Source organism: Euprymna scolopes, chromosome 3, assembly GCF_053919585.1.
Source record: "Euprymna scolopes isolate OS-2025 chromosome 3, ASM5391958v1, whole genome shotgun sequence".
NCBI lineage: Eukaryota > Metazoa > Mollusca > Cephalopoda > Sepiida > Sepiolidae > Euprymna > Euprymna scolopes.
In genome coordinates, this window is record NC_136484.1 from 84,165,153 (window position 1) to 84,186,722 (window position 21,570).

Below are 21,570 nucleotides of genomic sequence, written 5' to 3' on the forward strand. Positions count from 1 at the left end.
AGCTTGGTCATAAAATATGAAAAATGGGTCAGACCTTTCAATCATAAATTTGCATATGTGGAAGAAACTTAAGAAACCGACTTTGCAGAAAACACTAATTGGCAATATTACCAGTAAAGTAGAATTACTAAAAAAACTGAAGGTGTGCATTTTAGAAAAATCTGAAGTAGTATTTGGTTTGGACTAGATGAACAGTTTTAAACTTTGAAATTTATCAGCCAACATTTTTAATTAGAAAATATATGTTGAAGAAAATTAAAGTAATAAAATTTATCCTTCAAGATCAAGCCGTTTATGAAAAACAATTAAATACCTACCAACTGAATCACATACAGTAAATCAAGGAAGACATTAAAAGAATGAAGCATATATTTGGAAAAGACATGAAAAATAATGCAGCAATGATTAAAAAATGAGCAGAAAACATAAGCCCCACAGAGTTGCATGAAAAGGAAATTATGTTTTAAACAACAAAAATAAGTTAAAGTGTTAAGGAAAAAGAAAAAAAAACAATATCCATGTGATCAGCAGATAGGATTAACAAATACAAAGATGGTTCAACTTCTGATAATTCAGTTTGTTTGTATAAATCACAAATTAATTAAAATTGCCACAATGGAATTGAGATGTCATTCAGAAACTAATGAAAGAAATTACTAAATAAATTTAAAGGATTGGTGATATTAGGGTACAAAATCAATTAAAAACAACAAATGTCACTCAAATGACACTCGAGACACATTACCCATGGAGGAAGAACCAATCAACACCATTTTTAAGACATCCAACCTTGATTCAACTCAGCTAGAACAGTAACGGTCGAGTGGAAAGAAAATTCACTGATTATAATGTAAAATGCAGAAATAGCCAGATGACCACACCTCTCTTTGGAGTTCACAAACAGCCAGTCGATACCCCACTCTGCCTTCTGCTCATGAACTAACGCAGTGCAATAGCGGAAACTGTCCAAACAGGGAAATTAACACACACCTCTCTCTCATGTTCTCCCTCCCTCCTCCCAAAAGTAAAAGGTTGTAACAAAATCACTTAATTTGAAGAAGTGAAATGAAACAGTCTTAGTAGGAAAAACCAAAGCTGCACGCAGACAAAAGATTCTAAGGGAATCATTCTAAGTATAATCAACACAAAAGACAGAAATAAAAGCACCGCATCTCAATAACCGAGTTAAAGTATGGATGTGTGGTATATCAACCCGTATGTTGTATGCCCAAGTTATGCAGATGTGATTGAACAGGAGCAACAATGATATCAGATTTTCCTATATTATGAAGGAACCAAATGGATATTGTGAAACATGACTTGTTTCAGTCTTGAACCTGACAGAGGGTTAAGGAATCACCTAAATACAAGTTGATGTGGTTGTTTGAATTGCAGGTACCAAAATGGACGGTGTGAAATATGGTTTGTTTCAATCTAGGATTCTCGTGAGGGATTACGAAACTACCTAAATATAAATTGATGTATTGGTTCAAACTACAAAACCAAAAAGAATTTTGTGAAAAATGCTTTGTTTCAATTGGATATATATATGGTGAAGCATTACAAAATTGCCATGATGTAACTGGATACACTGGCTGGTATCATAAAAACCAGACAACAATCAATTCTGCCAAGCGACTTAAGGATTTGTGAAAAAGCTGTAAGAAATAGTTTTCATGCTGTCTAACATGAGAAATTATTCATTGAAGAAAAAACTGAGAGGAACATTTAAAAGTGAGAGACAATACCAATATAAACAAAAAGAAGTGAAAGATGCAAAACTGGGGAATAAAGAAAAAAAATGGATTATATCATTATCTCCAGATTCTTTAGAAACTTTGAGACTGAATATATTATTCTTTGTTTTCATACTTTGTTTTTAGGTTGTTGATTATGTCACCCAGGTAGGTACTTCATGTTTTCTTACATCCAACCCAATATCCCCACCATTCTCATTGAACATTCAATCAAATTTTGCAATGACATTCATGCATAAATATTCTTTTTCTTTTTACTCAATCCATCACTTCCTATATCATTACTTATTTTTATTCCATGTCTGCCTCCTCTCTTGAGTGTTGCATATAAATTCCAGGAAGATTGAACCGTTACAGTAATAAAAATATTGTATATGTATAAATCGATGTTTGTGCATTTTGTCTTTTTTGCTGTCCATATGCCTCACTTGAGTACATTGTAAGGAAAGCTTATCTTAAACCAGACAACGTGTCACAAGTGCCGTAAATCTCACAGCTGACATATTTTTTTCTATTGTTTTTATTCATATGTTGTGAGCAACATAGGAAGGAACTGTCGATAAGCGGAATCATAGATTCTGTACAGGAGACTATGCTTGATACCTAGTCTCTCCTGGCTCATATCATTGACCCACTGACTATCAACCCAAAGTGGAAACGATATTAACAAGCTTTTTGCAGTACAAAAAGGCTTTGAAGGGGAGTGTTATGGGGACGCCCCCATGCACAAAATATGAACTCTTCTGAACTGTACAAATAGACCGAAAGGTACCGACTCTAGTGGTGATGTATGTACTTTGTAGTACGCCATTATGCCACTAAGTGTTATGACTGTTGTTTTCTGTATATTCTGTTTTGTTCTCAACTCATACCATGTCTGTGTCTTCCTTAGTGATCCTTCCGGACTACAACAATAAGTATATTTAATTTTTATTGTAGGATCTGCTTTCATGTGAAACATCCATAAAAAATAAAATATGTTTTATTAATTAGAAATTAAAATATTAGAAATGATAACATAGGGTTCGGGGCATGGAGCAGGATTACAAAAGATCCTTGTTAATTCCAATGAAAAATCAAAGAGACAAACGACTATGAATCTATTGAGAATTTTTTAAATTGTATTTACACCACTCACATGGCCAATAAAATGTTGAGTGCATCATTGAGGCCCAACTTCAAAATTAAATCTATATATCTATAAAAGTGAAAGTGTCTGTCTGTGTGTCTGTGTATATTTCCCTACACAATAACTGCCAATTTTCAGTCTACAGACTCGAAATTTGATATACAGGGTATTGAGATTTGGGAAAATGTTGGACATGGATCTAACTTAATAACTTGATTTGAGTCCAAAACAATAAATGTTAAGGGGTCAAAGTTAAAAAAAATTGACCTCTGCGGTCTCTTTTAAATTACTAAGACAATTTGTGGTCTAAACATTTGAAATTTTGCATAAAGGGTGTTCAGAGATAAGGGCAAGCTTTTTCATCGGTTTGGGTCGAAAATTTTTAGTTACCAATATATATAAATGTATGTAGGCATGTATGTTCGCATGTCTGCCTAAAACTTTTGACAGAGGCGACGGATTTTACCAAGATCAGTATTATTTAAAGTTTGACCTTTCATACAACAAATATAAAAAAATTGACTAAAAACATTAATATCTTCACCTTCAACTGGGCACTTTTCTACAGAGAGAGGGGGGTGGCTTTTTTCATCAATATTTTTTAAAGTCATTCGGTTGTCTAGCCTTAATTAAAATCTATGTCACTTCCGGTTTGGCAGTGGTCGTAACAGCAAAGACGTCAGTTTTTTCCCCCGTTCTTTTTCTCCTTTGCGGTATGGGTTTGAGCCTGCTTTTCTACTATCACTTTTTTGTTTTTTTTTATTGCTCAACATACACCTCCAAACACTTGGGCAACGCCGGGCACCCATGCTAGTATGTAAAAAAAAAAAATATAAATAGTGTCATTTTATTTACCTTCTGTCCAAGAGATTAGACACAAGGTCAAGTGTGGGTTTGATAAAAGAATTTCTGTGGCATGAACTCAATTTGAACTTGATACACCTAGGTTTCTAGTCTTTGTCATTTACTACTTAGCCACCATAACTCAGTATTATATTATGGACTGGGTGCATGAGGATATTCATGCCAGGTCTTTTATTTGTGATACAATAAGAGATAAATCATCACAAAGATAAAGTCCGGAAAGAGATGAGATAATTACTAAACTTGAAAAAAATTACAACATAGAAACATGATTAAATGATAGCTTAATACTTACTTGACTCCCTTGATGTTATACATCATTGAGCTGTATTGGCGATCCTGAAAAATGTAACATGGTTGCAACAATTATATTGAAATATTGATTGGAAAACTGGCACAAAAAAAAAAAAGACACAGTTATTCAGATGCTTTATTTGCATGATTTTATAAACAGTTTCTAATAAATCAATATTCTATATGCTACATTTCTAATTTGTTTTATTTTCTTACATATCAATAGTTTTGTTCATATTAGAGTAGTACTAGTAGTAGTTGCAACAGCAGTAATTAAATTTAATGCAAAAAGTTTAACATTCAAAATGATTATTTTAAAATTCGAATAATAACTTCCGGTTAAGTTTACACACCAATAATTTAGATTTCCTTGGAATAGTTTTTAAATGCAAACTCTGTATAATATGTGAAATTTAAATCGAAATATTCAATTTTTCCTATGTTAATGACTGCAGAATCTAATGGGGAGATCACATAGAATTACCTCTTTCTCAACAATTTCAGCATCTGCACATGTGTGAACCATGTGGACCTTTCAGATACGTTCACTACATAAATTTGAAATATCATGGTATCACTGTCAGCATGGCCTAATGGTTAGGATGTTAACTGAGAAATATGAGTTTTTGCATTTGTGTTCATGCCCACTTTTCGTTTTTTATTTTTGATGTGTTTTTAAAAACGTTTATTTCAACAAGATTTTGCATTTAAACAGTATTAAAAGATTTTGCATTTAAACCGTATTAAAAGATTTTGCATTTAAACAGTATTAAAAGATTTTGCATTTAAACAGTATTAAAAGATTTTGCATTTAAATAGTATTAAAAGATTTTGCATTTAAACAGTATTAAAAGATTTTGCATTTAAACAGTATTAAAAGATTTTGTATTTAAACAGTATTAAAAGATTTTGTATTTAAACAGTATTAAAAGATTTTGCATTTAAACAGTATTAAAAGATTTTGCATTTAAATAGTATTAAAAGATTTTAAAAATACTTTTTTGTTTTGGACTGTATTATTTACTTGGCTTAAAACAAATAATTAGAGTGAATTTTCTTTATTGATGGTTGATTTAGTTGAAGGTTGATTTAAAGATCTGATTATGAATGAATATTACTTACAGTAGAACCCCGGGATACAGTGGCCCTAGGATATGTTTTTTTAGGCTATGATGTGGAATATAGTATTTTTCCAGCCCCTGGTTACTAATTGCCCTGCCTTACGGTGTTATTTATAATGTTATTTGATTATATGTGTATTATATACTTATAATGTTATTTGATTATATACATGTGTATTATATACTTATAATGTTATTTGATTATATGTGTATTATATACTTATGTTATTTGATTATACGAGGGGCGTGCAATAAGTAATGCCCCTGACTCACTTCCAGTTGTCTGATCTAGCTGAAATTTTGCATGTGCAATGATTTATATCTCTATGGGTTATGTGGCAAATTACATCTCTGAACTAATTGTGATTTCTGTTTTACAGGTGTTTGAACTGAGTCAGGTGTAAAATGGAGTCTGTTGAATGTCGAGCAGTGATCCATATGAAACAGGATGAAACGTGGGTCCATCACTATGATCCAGAGACCAAAACCCAATCAATGCAGTGGAAGCACTTGGACTCACCACCTCCAAAGAAGGCAAGGGTGCAGCCCTCTGCTGGCAAGGTCATGCTCACAGTCTTCTGGGACCAGGATGGAGTAGTGAGGACAGATTTCCTGGCAAAGGGTACCACAATTACAGGAGCCTATTATGCTTCACTTTTGAGGAAATTAAGGGAAGCTATCAAAATCAAGAAGCGGGGCAAGATCAGCAAAGGTACCCTCCTCCTGCAGGACAACGCTCTGGTCCACAACTCGCATGTCGCCAGATCAGAAGCACAGGTGTGTGGTTATGAAATCCTTCCCCATCCTCCCTACTCTCCTGACCTTGCACCCTCTGACTTTCACCTCTTCCCAGCCTTGATTTCTAAAGTCATGTCGTGGTTGGAGGACCAACCTGGGGGTGTTCTACAAAAACGGTCTCCAGAGTTGCATCAAACGATGGGAGAAATGCATAATTCTGGGTGGTTAGAGAAAGACTAATAACTGTGCCGAGTTTAGACTACTGTATAGAGAAAGACTAATACTGTGTAGAGAAAGACTAATAACTGTGCCGAGTTTCGTTGCTCTACTCCTATGGGAAGTGGGTCAGGAGCATTACTTATTGCACGCCCCTCGTATATATGTGTGTATTATATACTTATGTTATTTGATTATATATATGTGTATTATATACTTATAATGTTATTTGATTATATGTGTATTATATACTTATAATGTTATTTGATTATATGTGTATTATATACTTATAATGTTATTTGATTATATGTGTATTATATACTTATAATGTTATTTGATTATATGTGTATTATATACTTATAATGTTATTTGATTATATGTGTATTATATACTCTGCTGTATTTTGTTACTAATTTTTAATGCTGTTACTACTGGACATAAATCAGAAATTTTTTTTTTTCTCGTAATTGTTTAAAACTCTTTCCTCTCACTCACATGCCCCTATTCTGAATTCGTAGCAGTGGGCCAACAGCAGTTTTTTTTTTGTTTTTTTTTACCAAAACGATCATTAATAATGTTTTTTTTTAAGTTTAACCTATTTTAAACTGATATAAATTATTGCATAGTAAAAATAATTAAATTAAAACTAAAATCATTTAGCAAGTGTAGTCAAATGCAACGCCATTCTTTTATGGCCCAGGCAACACCAGGTAGCCTTGCTAGTTAATAATAAAGGCATATAGCACAAAGTATCCATTGTAAATTACTCAAGATTGTTGTATTTGACTAATTGATATTCTACCTAAGATTGTTGTATTTGACCAATTGATATTCTACCTTTTTAAGGAATCATTTTCATTTTTGTGTTTATACAAAGTACTGTGTAAAAAAAATACCTGAGAGGATCAGATGACAGTGTGTGGAAGCGCAAAATTTAAAATATGAATTTGAAAGAAAATGTAAAATTAAACAATATATTCTATCTGACTATAGATTAAAGATTTACATGCCTGGAAGATGAAACTTTTTGTAATGGAATGTCTATTTAAAGAAATATGAACATGCTGAATCTTCAAGACATCATTACCTAAATATTTTTCTTCTATTATGAGATTGAACAATCTAATTCACTTAAAAGGCATCTAACAGTTAAGTACTAACTTTATGGAACTTTTGATCTTCATAAATATCTATTAAATGCTATATACCTCATACAGCACCCAAAGAAAAACCCTTATTTTCTTATACTTTATTTTTATTCACTTCTGTTGTTATTCCATGTCCATATGATTGTCTTTTTCTATCCAATGTGTTCTTATCTGTAGACATCTTTATAGAATTTGAGATCATACTTGAAGTCAAATGAACTCTGGTAAAAATATAAATATTAATTTGTGTCTGGTATTATTAGCTGTCACAACAGACACACACACACTTAACATACATATATTCTAACTGACCTGCTTTATTTTTGTAGTTTAATTTTGGTATTTCAGGTGTATAATGAAACTTGCAATTAGTTATTCTTGTGTAATATAAAATCTATTTTTATTACTAAAACCTGAAAGATACAGCTTGATACTAAAATATTATGTTGAAAAATGATTTGAAACAAAAATCTGTCAATCCTTTTTCACTGCAAATTGATCTACTATTATCTACCTAAAAGAAAATTATAACAGAAAGGTAAAACGATAAGGAAGATGATTGTGTGTAAACAGTAAGAGCCTTGTTTTTAATCTGTAAAGTAATATCATGCTGAAATTACCAAAAGTATATTTTTCTGAAGATGCATATTGTTAAAGTAAAAAAAATGTATTAAATAAGTTATTATGTAAACAATATTCTAAGTTTGATACATAATTTTTATAATACAAACCCAAAGAAAAAGGTATTTTAATTTATGAAAATAATAACATAAGTATAATCTCAGCTATATATAGTAAAGAATATGTAGAAAGAAAGAACAAGCATTATCGAAGTGTGTAAGTTTTACTAATTCTAATGGAATTAGTTAAGGGATTGTGAATAAGTAAGCCTATATACAATTAATGTTAGAATTTTATTATTAAAATGAAATGATGTAAAGGAAGTAAAATAAGTGTAGATGCCATTTTAAATCTTATAAGTTTAATAAACTGTAACATTCTACTACTCAAAGTATTGGGTCAGAAAATGTAGTTGATGAAAGTGATTGGAATTTAATTTTATATATGAAGAACACAGGATAAAAGTTTTATTGGCCAGTCAAAATTAATAATAGATTTGTCAGAATCATTGCTATTTGGGTCTAATTATTAATTGGGTGTATGCACATCTAACAAATAAGAGATGAGTGAAAATATTTTAAATTAGTATTTCCAAATTTCAATTTTTTTGCTTGCCTCATCTTATTACCATCTTAACTATAAAACAAAAGACAAAAATTCATAAATAAAACTTACATAAAAGTAAATTAAAGATGAAAGAAACCTTCTTTTGCCTTCAGTAAAGAATAAAGGCTTGAGAGGAGCAACAGCAGTTTCATGTAAACTGTTAAAGAAAAAATGATGTTAAGTAAAATTTATACAATATGGATTTGTCTATATTGAATACAAGAAAATAAAGATGTAATCATTACAATGTAATAGAGAACTGGAATATTAAAATGACTTGACTGTTTTTTTTTTTTTTAACTTTTTGTTTGGCAGCTACATTGTTTATTTTTTCGAAATACTTAATTCTCTTATTTTAACACAGTTATCTCTCTTAGAAATATTTGGTTTAAATGTAAGAAACTACTGTCTTGCGATTTGGTACTCGTGCATATTCAGGAATAAAACTCTGTGTTAAATAGAGAAGTAGTCAACCACCTCAGCAAAAATAACCTTCTTAGTGACATGCAATATGGTTTCCATTCTGCTAGATCTACAGCAGATGTGCTAATGGTTATATCTCATCAGATTAGCAAATCTCTTGATGGAGACTTTCTTTCTAGGGCAATTGCTCTTGACATATCAAAGACCTTTAATAGGGTATGGTATAAAGGTCTACTTCACAAAATCTCCAGTATAGTTGGAAATATCTTCTCAATTATTAAATCATTTCTCTCTGATACGAGGGTCGTGCAGTAAGTAATGCCCCTGACCCACTTCCATGTGTCTGATCTAGCTGAAATTTTGCATGTGCAATGATTTATATCTCTATGGGTTATGTGGTAAATTACATCTCTGAACTAATTGTGGTTTCTGTTTTACAGGTGTTTGAACTGAGTCAGGTGTAAAATGGAGTCTGTTGAATGTCGAGCAGTGATCCGTTTTTTGTATTTGAAAGGACGCACACCACAGGTGACTTTTGATGAAATGAAAGAAACTTATGGTGATAATGCCCCATCATATGACCTTGTCAAACGCTGGCATCATGAATTCAAACATGGCCGGAAGTCTGTGGAAATAGCTCCCAGACCTGGTCGACCCCCCCCCCTTCTGACATTGATGAGGCATCTGTCCATCAAGTTTAGGCTGCCATTTTGGAAGATCGGCGCATTACTATTCGCCAAATAGCCCAAGATGTCAAGATTAGTACAGGGTCTGTGGAAACTATCATTCATGACCATTTGCATATGCATAAGGTGTCTGCCAGATGGATTCCCAGGTTGCTCACACCATTCCAAAAGCGAGAATGTTCCAAGTTCTGGAGGATGAATTTGAAGATGTGTCAAGAAGATGAGTGAAAGTTTTTCAAAAGACTGATTACACAGGATAAAATGTGGGTCCATCACTATGATCCAGAGACCAAAGCCCAGTCAATGCAGTGGAAGCACTTGGACTCACCACCTCCAAAGAATGCAAGGATGCAGCCCTCCGTTAGCAAGGTCATGCTCAAAATCAAGAGGCGGGGCAAGATCAGCAAAGGTATCCTCCTCCTGCAGGACAACGCCCTGGTCCACAACTCGCATGTCGCCAGATCAAAAGCTTGGGCGTGTGGTTATGAAATCCTTCCCCATCCTCCCTACTCTCCTGACATTGCACCCTCTGACTTTCACCTCTTCCCAGCCATGAAGTTTTTTTTAAAGGAAAGCGTTTCCCCGATGATGCAGCCTTGATTTCTGAAGTCACGTCATGGTTGGAGGACCAACCTGGGGTGTTCTACAAAAACGGTCTACAGAGCTGCATCAAACAATGGGAGAAATGCATAACTCTGGGTGGTTCCTATGTAGAGAAAGACTAATAACTGTGCCAAGTTTTGTTGCTCTACTGCTTTGGGAGGTTGGTCAGGGGCATTACTTATTGCATGCCGCTTGTGGGTTCATAAGAGTAATGGTTGATGGGCAGAAATCAGAAGCTTACATTATTAACGTAGGAGTCCCTCAGAGGTCCATCCTGGGCCCAACTTTCTTTCTGATCTACATCAATGATCTCCCAAATCACATCCTAAGATCATTTGTAGACATTTATGCTGATGACACTACCATCTATGTAACACTTCAAAGGCCGTAAATGACCAAGTTCTCTCTGATTCTCTCTACTCTGATTTTGAGTATGTGGTACAATGGGGAAAGAGGTGGCTGGTTAATTTTAATGTATCTAAGACCAAGCGTCCATCTTTACATAATCAACACTCTGATCACCATTTGGCATCAATTCAAATGAATAACTCTCATCTTGGGGAGGCTCCATCTTTTGACAATGTGATCAAAGACGATAATGACGACTTTGCCACATATGCAGCAGTACTGAACAAACATTGTGATGGCTTTAAGTTGTCTGGATTAACAGCAGACAATTTTAAATGCCTTGTTTTTGCACAAGGTTTAACCTCGGGAAAAGATGCGGAAATCAGGCGCAGAGTTCTTACAAAGAGCCAGATTCATCAACACAAGAATACCAATGAAAACAAACCGTACTTAACACTGCAAAAATTGACTGCGGATTGTCAAAACGTGGAAATAATAAAAAAAGATGCGAGAAATATTGAAGCAGGCATCGCAAATATAAAAGAAATAACTAAGAAAAAGCCATTGAGACGGTACACAGAAAATTATCCCCAAAAGTCGGAAAAACCAAAAGCACCGAGCCCTTGCTTTAGATGTTGTGGTAAAAACTAGGTCAAGGATTGCCCATTCTTAACAAAAAGATGCCTTATATGTAATAAAATCGGACATAAAAGCTCTCACTGCAGGAAAAATTAGAACAAAAGCCATGTATGTCAAACAATAATTAGAGACATCGTAGATAAAAACCTACGCAAATATGTAACGGTGAACATTCTTGGCGAGGATATTAAATTTCAGTTAGACAGTGGGTCGAATCTTTCAATAATAAATTTCATAACGTGGAAGAAATTACGAAAACTGACTATGCGGATTGCCAGACATCATTCCAAGAAATAAAAAAAATCCTTACTTCAAAACTGTTCCTAGCTCATTTTAACCCGAAGTTGGATATAATAGTAGCTAGCTACACTTACATAGGATGCCAGATGGCTCAAAACAGCCAATCGCTTTCGCATTTTCAGCAGAGAAAAATTATTCTCAGATCAAGAAAAAAGGACTAGGCATTATTTTTGCAATTTTAAAATTCCACTGATTCCTGTACAGAAGATATTTTTTATCTACAAACCGACCATAAGCCTTTGATATCCATTTTTGGATCAAAAAAGGGACTTCCCACATTCACGGCGAACTGACTATTATTATTCTTCTAAATTATAATTTTACAATAGAATTTCTCTCCTCAAAACAACTTGCACATGCAGATGGTCTGTTGAGACTAATTCCTGCCCAAATGGAACCTCTGGAAGACTCAGTAATTGCGATATTACGTATTAATAGTGGATTGAAAACCATGATTAATAATATTATTCACAAACTACCGGGCACACTCCAGAATCCGTGAATGACAATTTCATTCAAACCACTAAGCAGAAGTTAACACTGGGTGATACCATTTCAGACATTTTTTTCTGTTTGCGACAAAATACTGCTATTCGGTGAAAGGATTGTCATCCCCCAAAACCCTTCAAAAAAGGATTTTCACATAGGGCATCCAGGAATAAACTGGATAAAAAGCCTGATGAGAAGTTTCGTTTACTGGCCAACGATGAACCAAGACATTACCAACATGGTGAATACATGGAAAGGCTGTGCTTTGGCTGTCAAGGCACCACCTATAACACATAAACCTTGGCCTAAAGTTGAAATCCACATTGACTATGTGGGACCAGTAGAGGATTTTTACTACCTGATAGTAGTAGACAGCTACTTGAAATGACCAGAGGTCTTGAGATGCAAAAACCCGACCATGGCAACGACGACAAATTTTTTATTAGAGTTGTTTGCTCGTTTTGGGGTTGTGGATTGTCTGGTCACTGACAACGCTACCCAGTTCACCTTGGCAGAGTTCAAAGAATTCTGGGAGATGTACCAAGTTAAGCATATTACAACCCTTCCAGGAGTAACGGCCAGGCCAAACGCTTCGTTGACACGCTAAAAAGGGTGTTTAAAAAGGTGTGCGGCACACTGCAGGTCTACAGAATCACGAAAAATCTGAACAAACCAGATGTCGGATCCCCAGCTGAAATCATTTGGGCGGAGAATAAAATCAGTATTTGATAAACTGCTGCCCAAACATATAATACAACACAGAACCTCTACAATGCCAACAAAATGGTTTAACCATGGGGATAAAGTATATTTTAAACATTATAAGAATAACGTTTCCTTTTGGGAACAGGGTACAATCTTACAAAGAGTTGGCCATGTTACATATATCATTCAGGGCCCAAAACTCGAACATAAGAGACACCTGAACCAAATAAGGACATGCATTTCCGAGGATCTAAAAAAAAAACACCGCAGGAAGACAGAGATGCAATTGATACAGTATACGACTTTTTTGATGTGGAACCTCCAAAAGGCATGTCAGAACCAAGACACTCCGGCAAAAGGAAGCACACAGACCCCTTGCTGGTCTACCCCAAAAAAGAAAAGATACTGATTCCACATCCAGAGAAATCAGCTTGGGAGGGGTGTGTTGTCGTTGGAATCAGCCTCCAAATGGACTAATCCATTGTCCATATAAACTATAACTCATGGCGATCCCAGGGAGGGATCTAATTCTGGAGTAACCCTCGCATGCTCAGTGAATTACCAACGCTTTCCATTTGTAACTTTTCCGTTGTTTTCATGTAATACATGTTTTAACTGTTATCCGTTGTTCTCTTCTTCTTATGGCTATTTGCGAGTCATAACAATAACTATATTTTCATCCAGTCAAACACTTATTTTGTTTCTCTAACAATTTGTGTATTTTTGTATCATAATGAAACATTGTATTTCTTACTTAGAATTCATTTTTTTTCTTACTGGTTTTCATGTATCTACATGTCTTAAACCTGCTTTTAATGCCTAGCCACCAATAAACTAAAAAATAAATCGTCAATGTTTCCTTTTATCTTTGTTTTCTAACACAAGGGCCAGATTCATCAACACAAGAATACCAATGAACAATGGCTGGCAGAATGATATCTTTTCAACATAAGATTTCCCTAAATGTCAACATTTTATATCAATATGTAAGGAAAAAAAAAAAAGAAGTTTTTGTTGGCATATCAAAATTAACAAGGTTTAATGATTTGAATTAGGAAAAGAGAAATACATTTTCCATAGCATAAATATTTAAGTAGAAATTATAGTTATATTAAAGTTAGGTGATGGAGCCGTTCTCCACTTATAGTTGTACTTTTTTTCATTATAAAATAGATTATCTTAAAAGATTTTCAAGGAAATTTTTTTTTTTTTACACAGTGGTCACCACTTATCAAGGCCCGAAAGCCACTCAGGGATAAGGGTTATTGCAAGTACATTACTTTAGTGTGGAGATTTGATGAAGTGTTTACTTAAGGGGGTGGGGCGGTTCATTAGGAATTTGTTAACGTTGGACTTGAACACATCCAAGTTGTAGTCCGGTGGGAAGCAGGCAGACGGAACAGAGTTCCGCAGGGGTGCAGTTCTAAGAAAGAAGCTTTGTTCATGGAATCCACGTTTTGATTTAGGCACAGATAAAGAGTGGGGGAAATTTTTCACAGTGGATTCAGCTAGACAGGTGTTTTTCGTAAAAGATTGGCGAAGGAGGACCAGAGATTGGAGTTCAGACGAGCACCTGCCATGGAAATAACGATAAAACAAGGATATGCTCGCAACGTCTCTTCTGTGGGAGAGAGGTTGCAGGGTAGAGAAAAGGGCATCTCCCACTAAGCCACGAAGTCTATTTTGTACTCTGTCAAGGCAGGATAGGCTGTTTTTAGCAGCTCCTCCACAGATATGGCAGCAGTATTCCATCCTTGAACGCACTTGGCTTTTATATAGATAGAGAATTGCATCAGTAGTGAGATATCTTCTGGAGCGGTAGAAGGATCCCACCATCTTTCCAGCATACCTGGCAACAGACTTGATGTACGTGTTCCATTTCAGATCAGGAGGAAAAGTCAAACCCAGAAGCTGGTCAAAACACGGGGACTCTCCCAGACGAGAGCCATCCATCCCAATTGATGCCAAATGGGGATCAGAGCGTTGATGATGTAAGGATAGGAGTTTGGTTTTAGATGCATTAAAGGTAACCAGCCACGTCTTCCCCCACTGAACCACGCGCTCGAGATCAGAGGAGAGAGAATCAGAGAGAACTTTGTCATTAACAGCCTTTGATGTGTTGCCATAGATGGTCGTGTCATCAGCATAGATGTCAACGAATGATTTAAGTATGTGTTTAGGGAGGTCATTGATGTAGATCAGGAAGAGAGTTGGGCCCAGGATTGACCCCCTGAGGGACTCCAGCATTAATACTGCAGGCCTCTGATTTTTGTCCATCGACCACCACTACTCTTATGAGCCTTACCTGCATCAGAACCAAATATTCTTACATTGTATGCCTATATATGCTTAGGAGTTCAAATAACACTTGAAATTTTTATTTTGTGCATATGGACATTTTTTAAAGACAGTAAAATAGTACAACCTTTCTATTTTAAGTTCTTATGAACTGACTGGAAATGAAAGAGTATTTTTTATGTACAGATTAGCAAATCTCCAATTGCTATTCTTAGTCCTCTCATAAGCTGTGACAGTTTTATTAAAAGCTGTCGATTCTAAGGAGAATTCTATTTGTTAAGATTAACAATTCTCACAATAAGATTATATACCAACATTCAGATCTGATAACAATACTTCGCAAACTATTATTACAACTTGTTTCTGAAATATCAACCTAATTCTTTTTTAAGCAAATTCTCAATCCTTTCATTATGCACTGTTATACTTACATTGAATCATGGTATATTTTTCCATTTTGCATCAATATTTTCATAGCTAAGAAAACTGCAAAATCTATTCTTGGAGGAATGAACTCAATAACCTTTAGAAAAATAAATAAAAATATTAATTACAATTTTTTTAATGAAAGATTGTATTACAAGTGATAATTTTATTAAAAGAGCAATTTCTGCAGAAAACATGGGATTTTATTTCATGACAAAATGATAGTTAAATATACGGTTCTCTTGCATAATTTGACCTGAATTCTTGTGAATTCCCATCAAGCATGGATCGGGCGAGACCGGCAATTATCGGTGTCAGCCAAGTGTCATAACAGACGCAGACTAATGAAGAAAAACAAAACAAACCGGAAAAAAATACAGATAATCAAAAGTAACAAAAAAAACCTACCTTGAAAAATGAAAATATGTTTATTTCATTTTAGTATTTAATTTTTTTTTTTTTTTTTCGCAAAATATTTATCAACAGAAAGTTTGTTTGCTTTTTTTTCTCCAAGAAAAGAATTTTTTTAACCGTATAATTGTTAGGTGTAAGTACAAGTTTGTTTTTTTGTTTTCTTTTTTGTAACAGTATTTTTTTTCTTGTTTTTTTATTTTCAAGACTTGTTGTTCAGTCAAGTTCTTTTGGTGGCACTGTCCATTTGTACATCTCCAGGAGAAACCATCCTTTACACATGATCTCTTAAGTAAACATTTGTGTTTACAATGTTGCACCTCATTTTTTGGGGACAGCAATTTCTTCTGACAATATGAGATTGTCTGCATCAATGTTATCATTTCTTTTTCTAACATGTATAGATTATTTTCTTGCCTGTCATTTTTCTATTTGGCGAGTTTGAAAATATATTTGTTTGTCAGTTTTTCTTTCTTTTTTTTTTGTTGGTTTAGTTGCTTTTTTCCAATTTGAATGTCGTCTGCTTCCATTTAGATAGCACTTTTTCATTGGCTAATTAAACTCACAAAAATTCAATTAAAAAGAATAATAAATAAATAATAAATAAGTAACTAATCCGAAAATAAAGTCACTCCAGCCTCTTAATATCACCTTAAAAATTAGTAAAAACATAACAGAAAAAAAAATTAAATAAATAAAATAAAAAGTCAAGTTAGAATTTCAACATTTGAACAACGCTCCTCGGCTGACACCGACGATTGCCGGTCTCGCCCGATCCATGCTTGATGGGAATTCACAAGAATTCGGGTCAAATTATGCAAGAGTACCAAATATACTCGTAGTAAGAGTCATAAGGATGAAAGGATAAAACCGATTATGAAGTGAACAAATAAAAGTTGTATTCAACAGAAAATTAAACCCATTGTTAAAGTCAGTAATCTCTCTCTCCCTCTCTGTCTGGTTATTAATAAATTAAATAAGAAGATTCTTGTCTTTATTAATAAGAGGTGAAGAGTGGTTCTTTTATACATCAATTAGTTGTCTTCATCATCGTTAACCTAATTCCGGCAGAAAAGGAAGCACACAGACCCCTTGCTGGTCTGCCCCAAAAAGAAAAACTGATTTCACACCCAAAGAAATCAGCTTGGGAGAGGTGTGTTGTCGGGGGACCCGCCTCCAAATGGACTAATCCATTGTCCATATAAACTATAACTCATGGAGATCCCAGGGAGGGATCTAATTCTGGAGTGACCCTCACATACTCAGTGAATTACCAACGCTTTCCATTTGTAACTTTTCCGTTGTTTTCATGTAATACATGTTTTAACTGTTATCCGTTGTTCTCTTCTTCTTATGGCTATTTGCGAGTCATAACAATAACTATATTTTCATCCAGTCAAACACTTATTTTGTTTCTCTAACAATTTGTGTATTTTTGTATCATAATGAAACATTGTATTTCTTACTTAGAATTCATTTTTTTTCTTACTGGTTTTCATGTATCTACATGTCTTAAACCTGCCTTTAATGCCTAGCCACCAATAAACTAAAAAATAAATCGTCAATGTTTCCTTTTATCTTTGTTTTCTAACACATGTGCCAGATCCATCAACACAAGAATATCAATGAACAATGGCTGGCAGAATGATATCTTTTCAACATGAGTAATATTAAATATTACTTATATATTTTATAGTTTTTAGCTGCTGTATTCTCCAGCTTTCTTCAGAGTCCAGATTAGATTAAAGCTTCCCAATCTTTTATATATAGCTGCATAAAAGTTTCCTTATAGTAAAAAGATTTACACATCGTAAGGAATTGGTTGATATTCACCGATGCCTGGTATCACAGCCGTGGCGTGAGAATAGATAAATATCTCCCAACCCTTAACAACAAAAAAAGAAAAGATGTCAATAATTAGCAATATTAACATTTAATACAAAAATTTATTAAAGAAAGCATCATTTTTTTTTTTGTATGTGTGCTTTGTCGTCACAATGGTAAAGTTTGTTTTTGATTCTGGAATTAAATGAGAGTCTTTCTGGACTGAGGAAATAATGTTCCTTAAAAAAACATAAGGCAAAAAGGAATTAAATTTTCATGAGAATTTAGGTGCATGATGCGGAGTCAGAGGCAACAAATTTTAATGAGATCAGTTATCATTTTGAAGCTTGACCCTTAGTACAATAAATATAAAAAAATTGGCCAAAAACATTAATTCCTTCACTCTCAACTGGGCACTTTTCTACAGGGAGGGGTCACTTTTTCCGTCGCTATTTTCGACTAACCTTAATTTGAACCTACATCACTTCCGGTTTGGCAATGTGCGCTGGCTACAGCTAACGTGTCACTTTTTTTTTTCACTTTCTTTTCCTCCTTCGCAGTATGGGTTCAAGCCTGCCTATTAACACTTTAAAATTTTTTTGCTCAACACCCACCAACAAACACCCAGACAATGCTGGGCACCCAAGCTAGTCTATAATATAAAGGGCAAAAATCTGTTCAAATGTATGTATGCATGTTTGTATATCTGCCTAAAACTTTCGACAGAGGTGACGGACCCAATTTCGCTGACGCGGTCATAGACCAGTCAGCATGGTAGCAGCGTTGTTATCTTCAGATTGCATTTTGAGCAGAGATGTCATATATATATTTTTTTCGATTTTTAAAGTTTTAATATTGAAACAGGGTTATTTATGCCATTTTTTCGTTTTTTTATTTTTTTAAAAATTTTTCCATCATGTATTTTTTTTGTTTGTCCGATTTTTTAAAGAAGTTTTAACATCGTTTGCTTATTCTTTATTTTCCATTTTGTTTTGATTTACACCCCCCCCAACCACCACCACCACCACACTCTCCAAACACCCAGGCAAGGCCGGGTACCCCCGCTAGTTTTCATTAAACAAGAAACACATTCTAAAACGTTATTTAATTCCTGATTAAAATATATATTAAAATAAATGTTTTACTTTATAAATGTATATGTTTATATATATATATATGTGTATATATATATATAGAGAGAGATAGTATGAATAAATAAGAAACCAATAATATAAAAATATATTACAATGTATACATTAACAGATTTCATGTGTTTAAATAAGGATGATGCATACAATAGAAGTGTCGAAAAAGTAAAACCTTCGTCGTTAAAACTATATTCATACTCCACCACACAGGTCACTGACTATCATTTTTCTCCTACACATTTTCTCATATCGCGCACAATTATTTCGCTCCAAATGTTGCTATCGTAAGTCGTCGTATACCTAATATTTTACCTATCATCTCTCCCCCTTTTGTACGAAATATCAGACTTCGCAATATTATGCACATAATAATAAATTTATATAATAATAAATGCATATAATAATAAATGAATATAATAATAAATGAATATAATAATAAATGCATATAATAATAAATGAATATAATAATAAATGAATATAATAATAAATGAATATAATAATAAATGAATATAATAATAAATGCATATAATAAAAAATGAATATAATAATAAATGAATATAATAATAAATGCATATAATAATAAATGCATATAATAATAAATGAATATAATAATAAATGCATATAATACTAAATGCATATAATAATAAATGCATATAATAATAAATGAATATAATAATAAATGCATATAATAATAAATGAATATAATAACAAATGAATATAATAATAAATGAATATAATAATAAATGAATATAATAATAAATGAATATAATAATAAATGAATATAATAAATGCATATAATAATAAATGCATATAATAATAAATGAATATAATAATAAATGCATATAATAATAAATGCATATAATAATAAATGCATATAATAATAAATGAATATAATAATAAATGAATATAATAATAAATGAATATAATAATAAATGCATATAATAATAAATTTACATAATAATAAATGCATATAATAATAAATGCATATAATAATAAATGCATATAATAATAATATAATAATACATATATGTAATAATAAATGCATATAATAATAAATGAATATAATAATAAATGAATATAATAATAAATGAATATAATAATAAATGAATATAATAATAAATGAATATAGTAATAAATGAATATAATAATAAATGCATATAATAATAAATGCATATAATAATAAATGCATATAATAAAAAATGCATATAATAATAAATGGATATAATAATAAATGAATATAATAATAAATGAATATAATAATAAATGCATATAATAATAAATGAATATTATAATAAATGGATATAATAATAAATGGATATAATAATAAATGCATATAATAATAAATGCATATAATAATAAATGCATATAATAATAAATGGATATAATAATAAATGAATATAATAATAAATGCATATAATAATATATGAATATAATAATAAATGAATATAATAATAAATGAATATAATAATAAATGCATATAATAATAAATGAATATAATAATAACTGAATATAATAATAAATGCATAAAATAATAAATGAATATAATAATAAATGAATATAATAATAAATGAATATAATAATAAATGCATATAATAATAAATGAATATAATAATAAATGCATATAATAATAAATGAATATAGTAATAAATGAATATAATAATAAATGCATATAATAATAAATGAATATAATAATAAATAAATATAATAATAAATGCATATAATAATAAATGAATATAATAATAAATGAATATAATAATAAATGCATATAATAATAAATGGATATAATAATAAATGCATATAATAATAAATGAATATAATAATAAATGAATATAATAATAAATGCATATAATAATAAATGCATATAATAATAAATGAATATAATAATAAATGAATATAATAATAAATGAATATAACAATAAATGCATATAACAATAAATGCATACAATAATAAATGAATATAATAATAAATGAATATAATAATAACTGCATATAATAATAAATGAATATAATAATAAATGGATATAATAATAAATGAATATAATAATAAATGGATATAATAATAAATGAATATAATAATAAATGAATATAATAATAAATGAATATAATAATAAATGAATACAATAATAAATGAATATAATAATAAATGAATATAATAATAAATGAATATAATAATAAATGAATATAATAATAAATGCATATAATAATAAATGAATATAATAATAAAGGAATATAATAATAAATGCTTATAATAATAAATGCATATAATATTAAATGAATATAATAATAAATGCATATAATAATAAATGCATATAATAATAAATGAATATAATAATAAATGAATATAATAATAAATGCATATAATAATAAATGAATATAATAATAAATGCATATAATAATAAATGCATATAATAATAAATGCATATAATAATAAATGAATATAATAATAAATGCATATAATAATAAATGAATATAATAATAAATGAATATAATAATAAATGCATATAATAATAAATGAATATAATAATAAATGAATATAATAATAAATGCATATAATAATAAATGAATATAATAATAAGTGCATATAATAATAAATGAATATAATAATAAATGCATATAATAATAAATGCATATAATAATAAATGCATATAATAATAAATGAATATAATAATAAATGAATATAATAATAAATGCATATACTAATAAATGCATATAATAAATGCATATAATAATAAATGCATATAATAATAAATGAATATAATAATAAATGAATATAATA

The 21,570-nt window shown here is 31.3% G+C and overlaps 1 protein-coding gene across 5 annotated transcripts in view; it reads right to left on the reverse strand.

Moving 5' to 3' along the window:
* The window catches only part of LOC145256707 (vitamin D3 hydroxylase-associated protein-like), a 181,992-nt gene that overhangs the window by 19,475 nt on the left and 140,947 nt on the right, over positions 1 to 21,570 (reverse strand). For all 5 annotated transcript variants that reach the window (XM_080115598.1, XM_080115596.1, XM_080115599.1 and 2 more), the window contains 3 exons: positions 15,417 to 15,508; positions 8,564 to 8,651; positions 4,046 to 4,089 (listed from right to left, as the gene is read on the reverse strand). In XM_080115598.1, the coding sequence (XP_079971724.1) occupies positions 4,046 to 4,089; positions 8,564 to 8,651; positions 15,417 to 15,508 (224 nt within the window). The remainder of the gene's footprint in view (positions 1 to 4,045; positions 4,090 to 8,563; positions 8,652 to 15,416; positions 15,509 to 21,570) is intronic.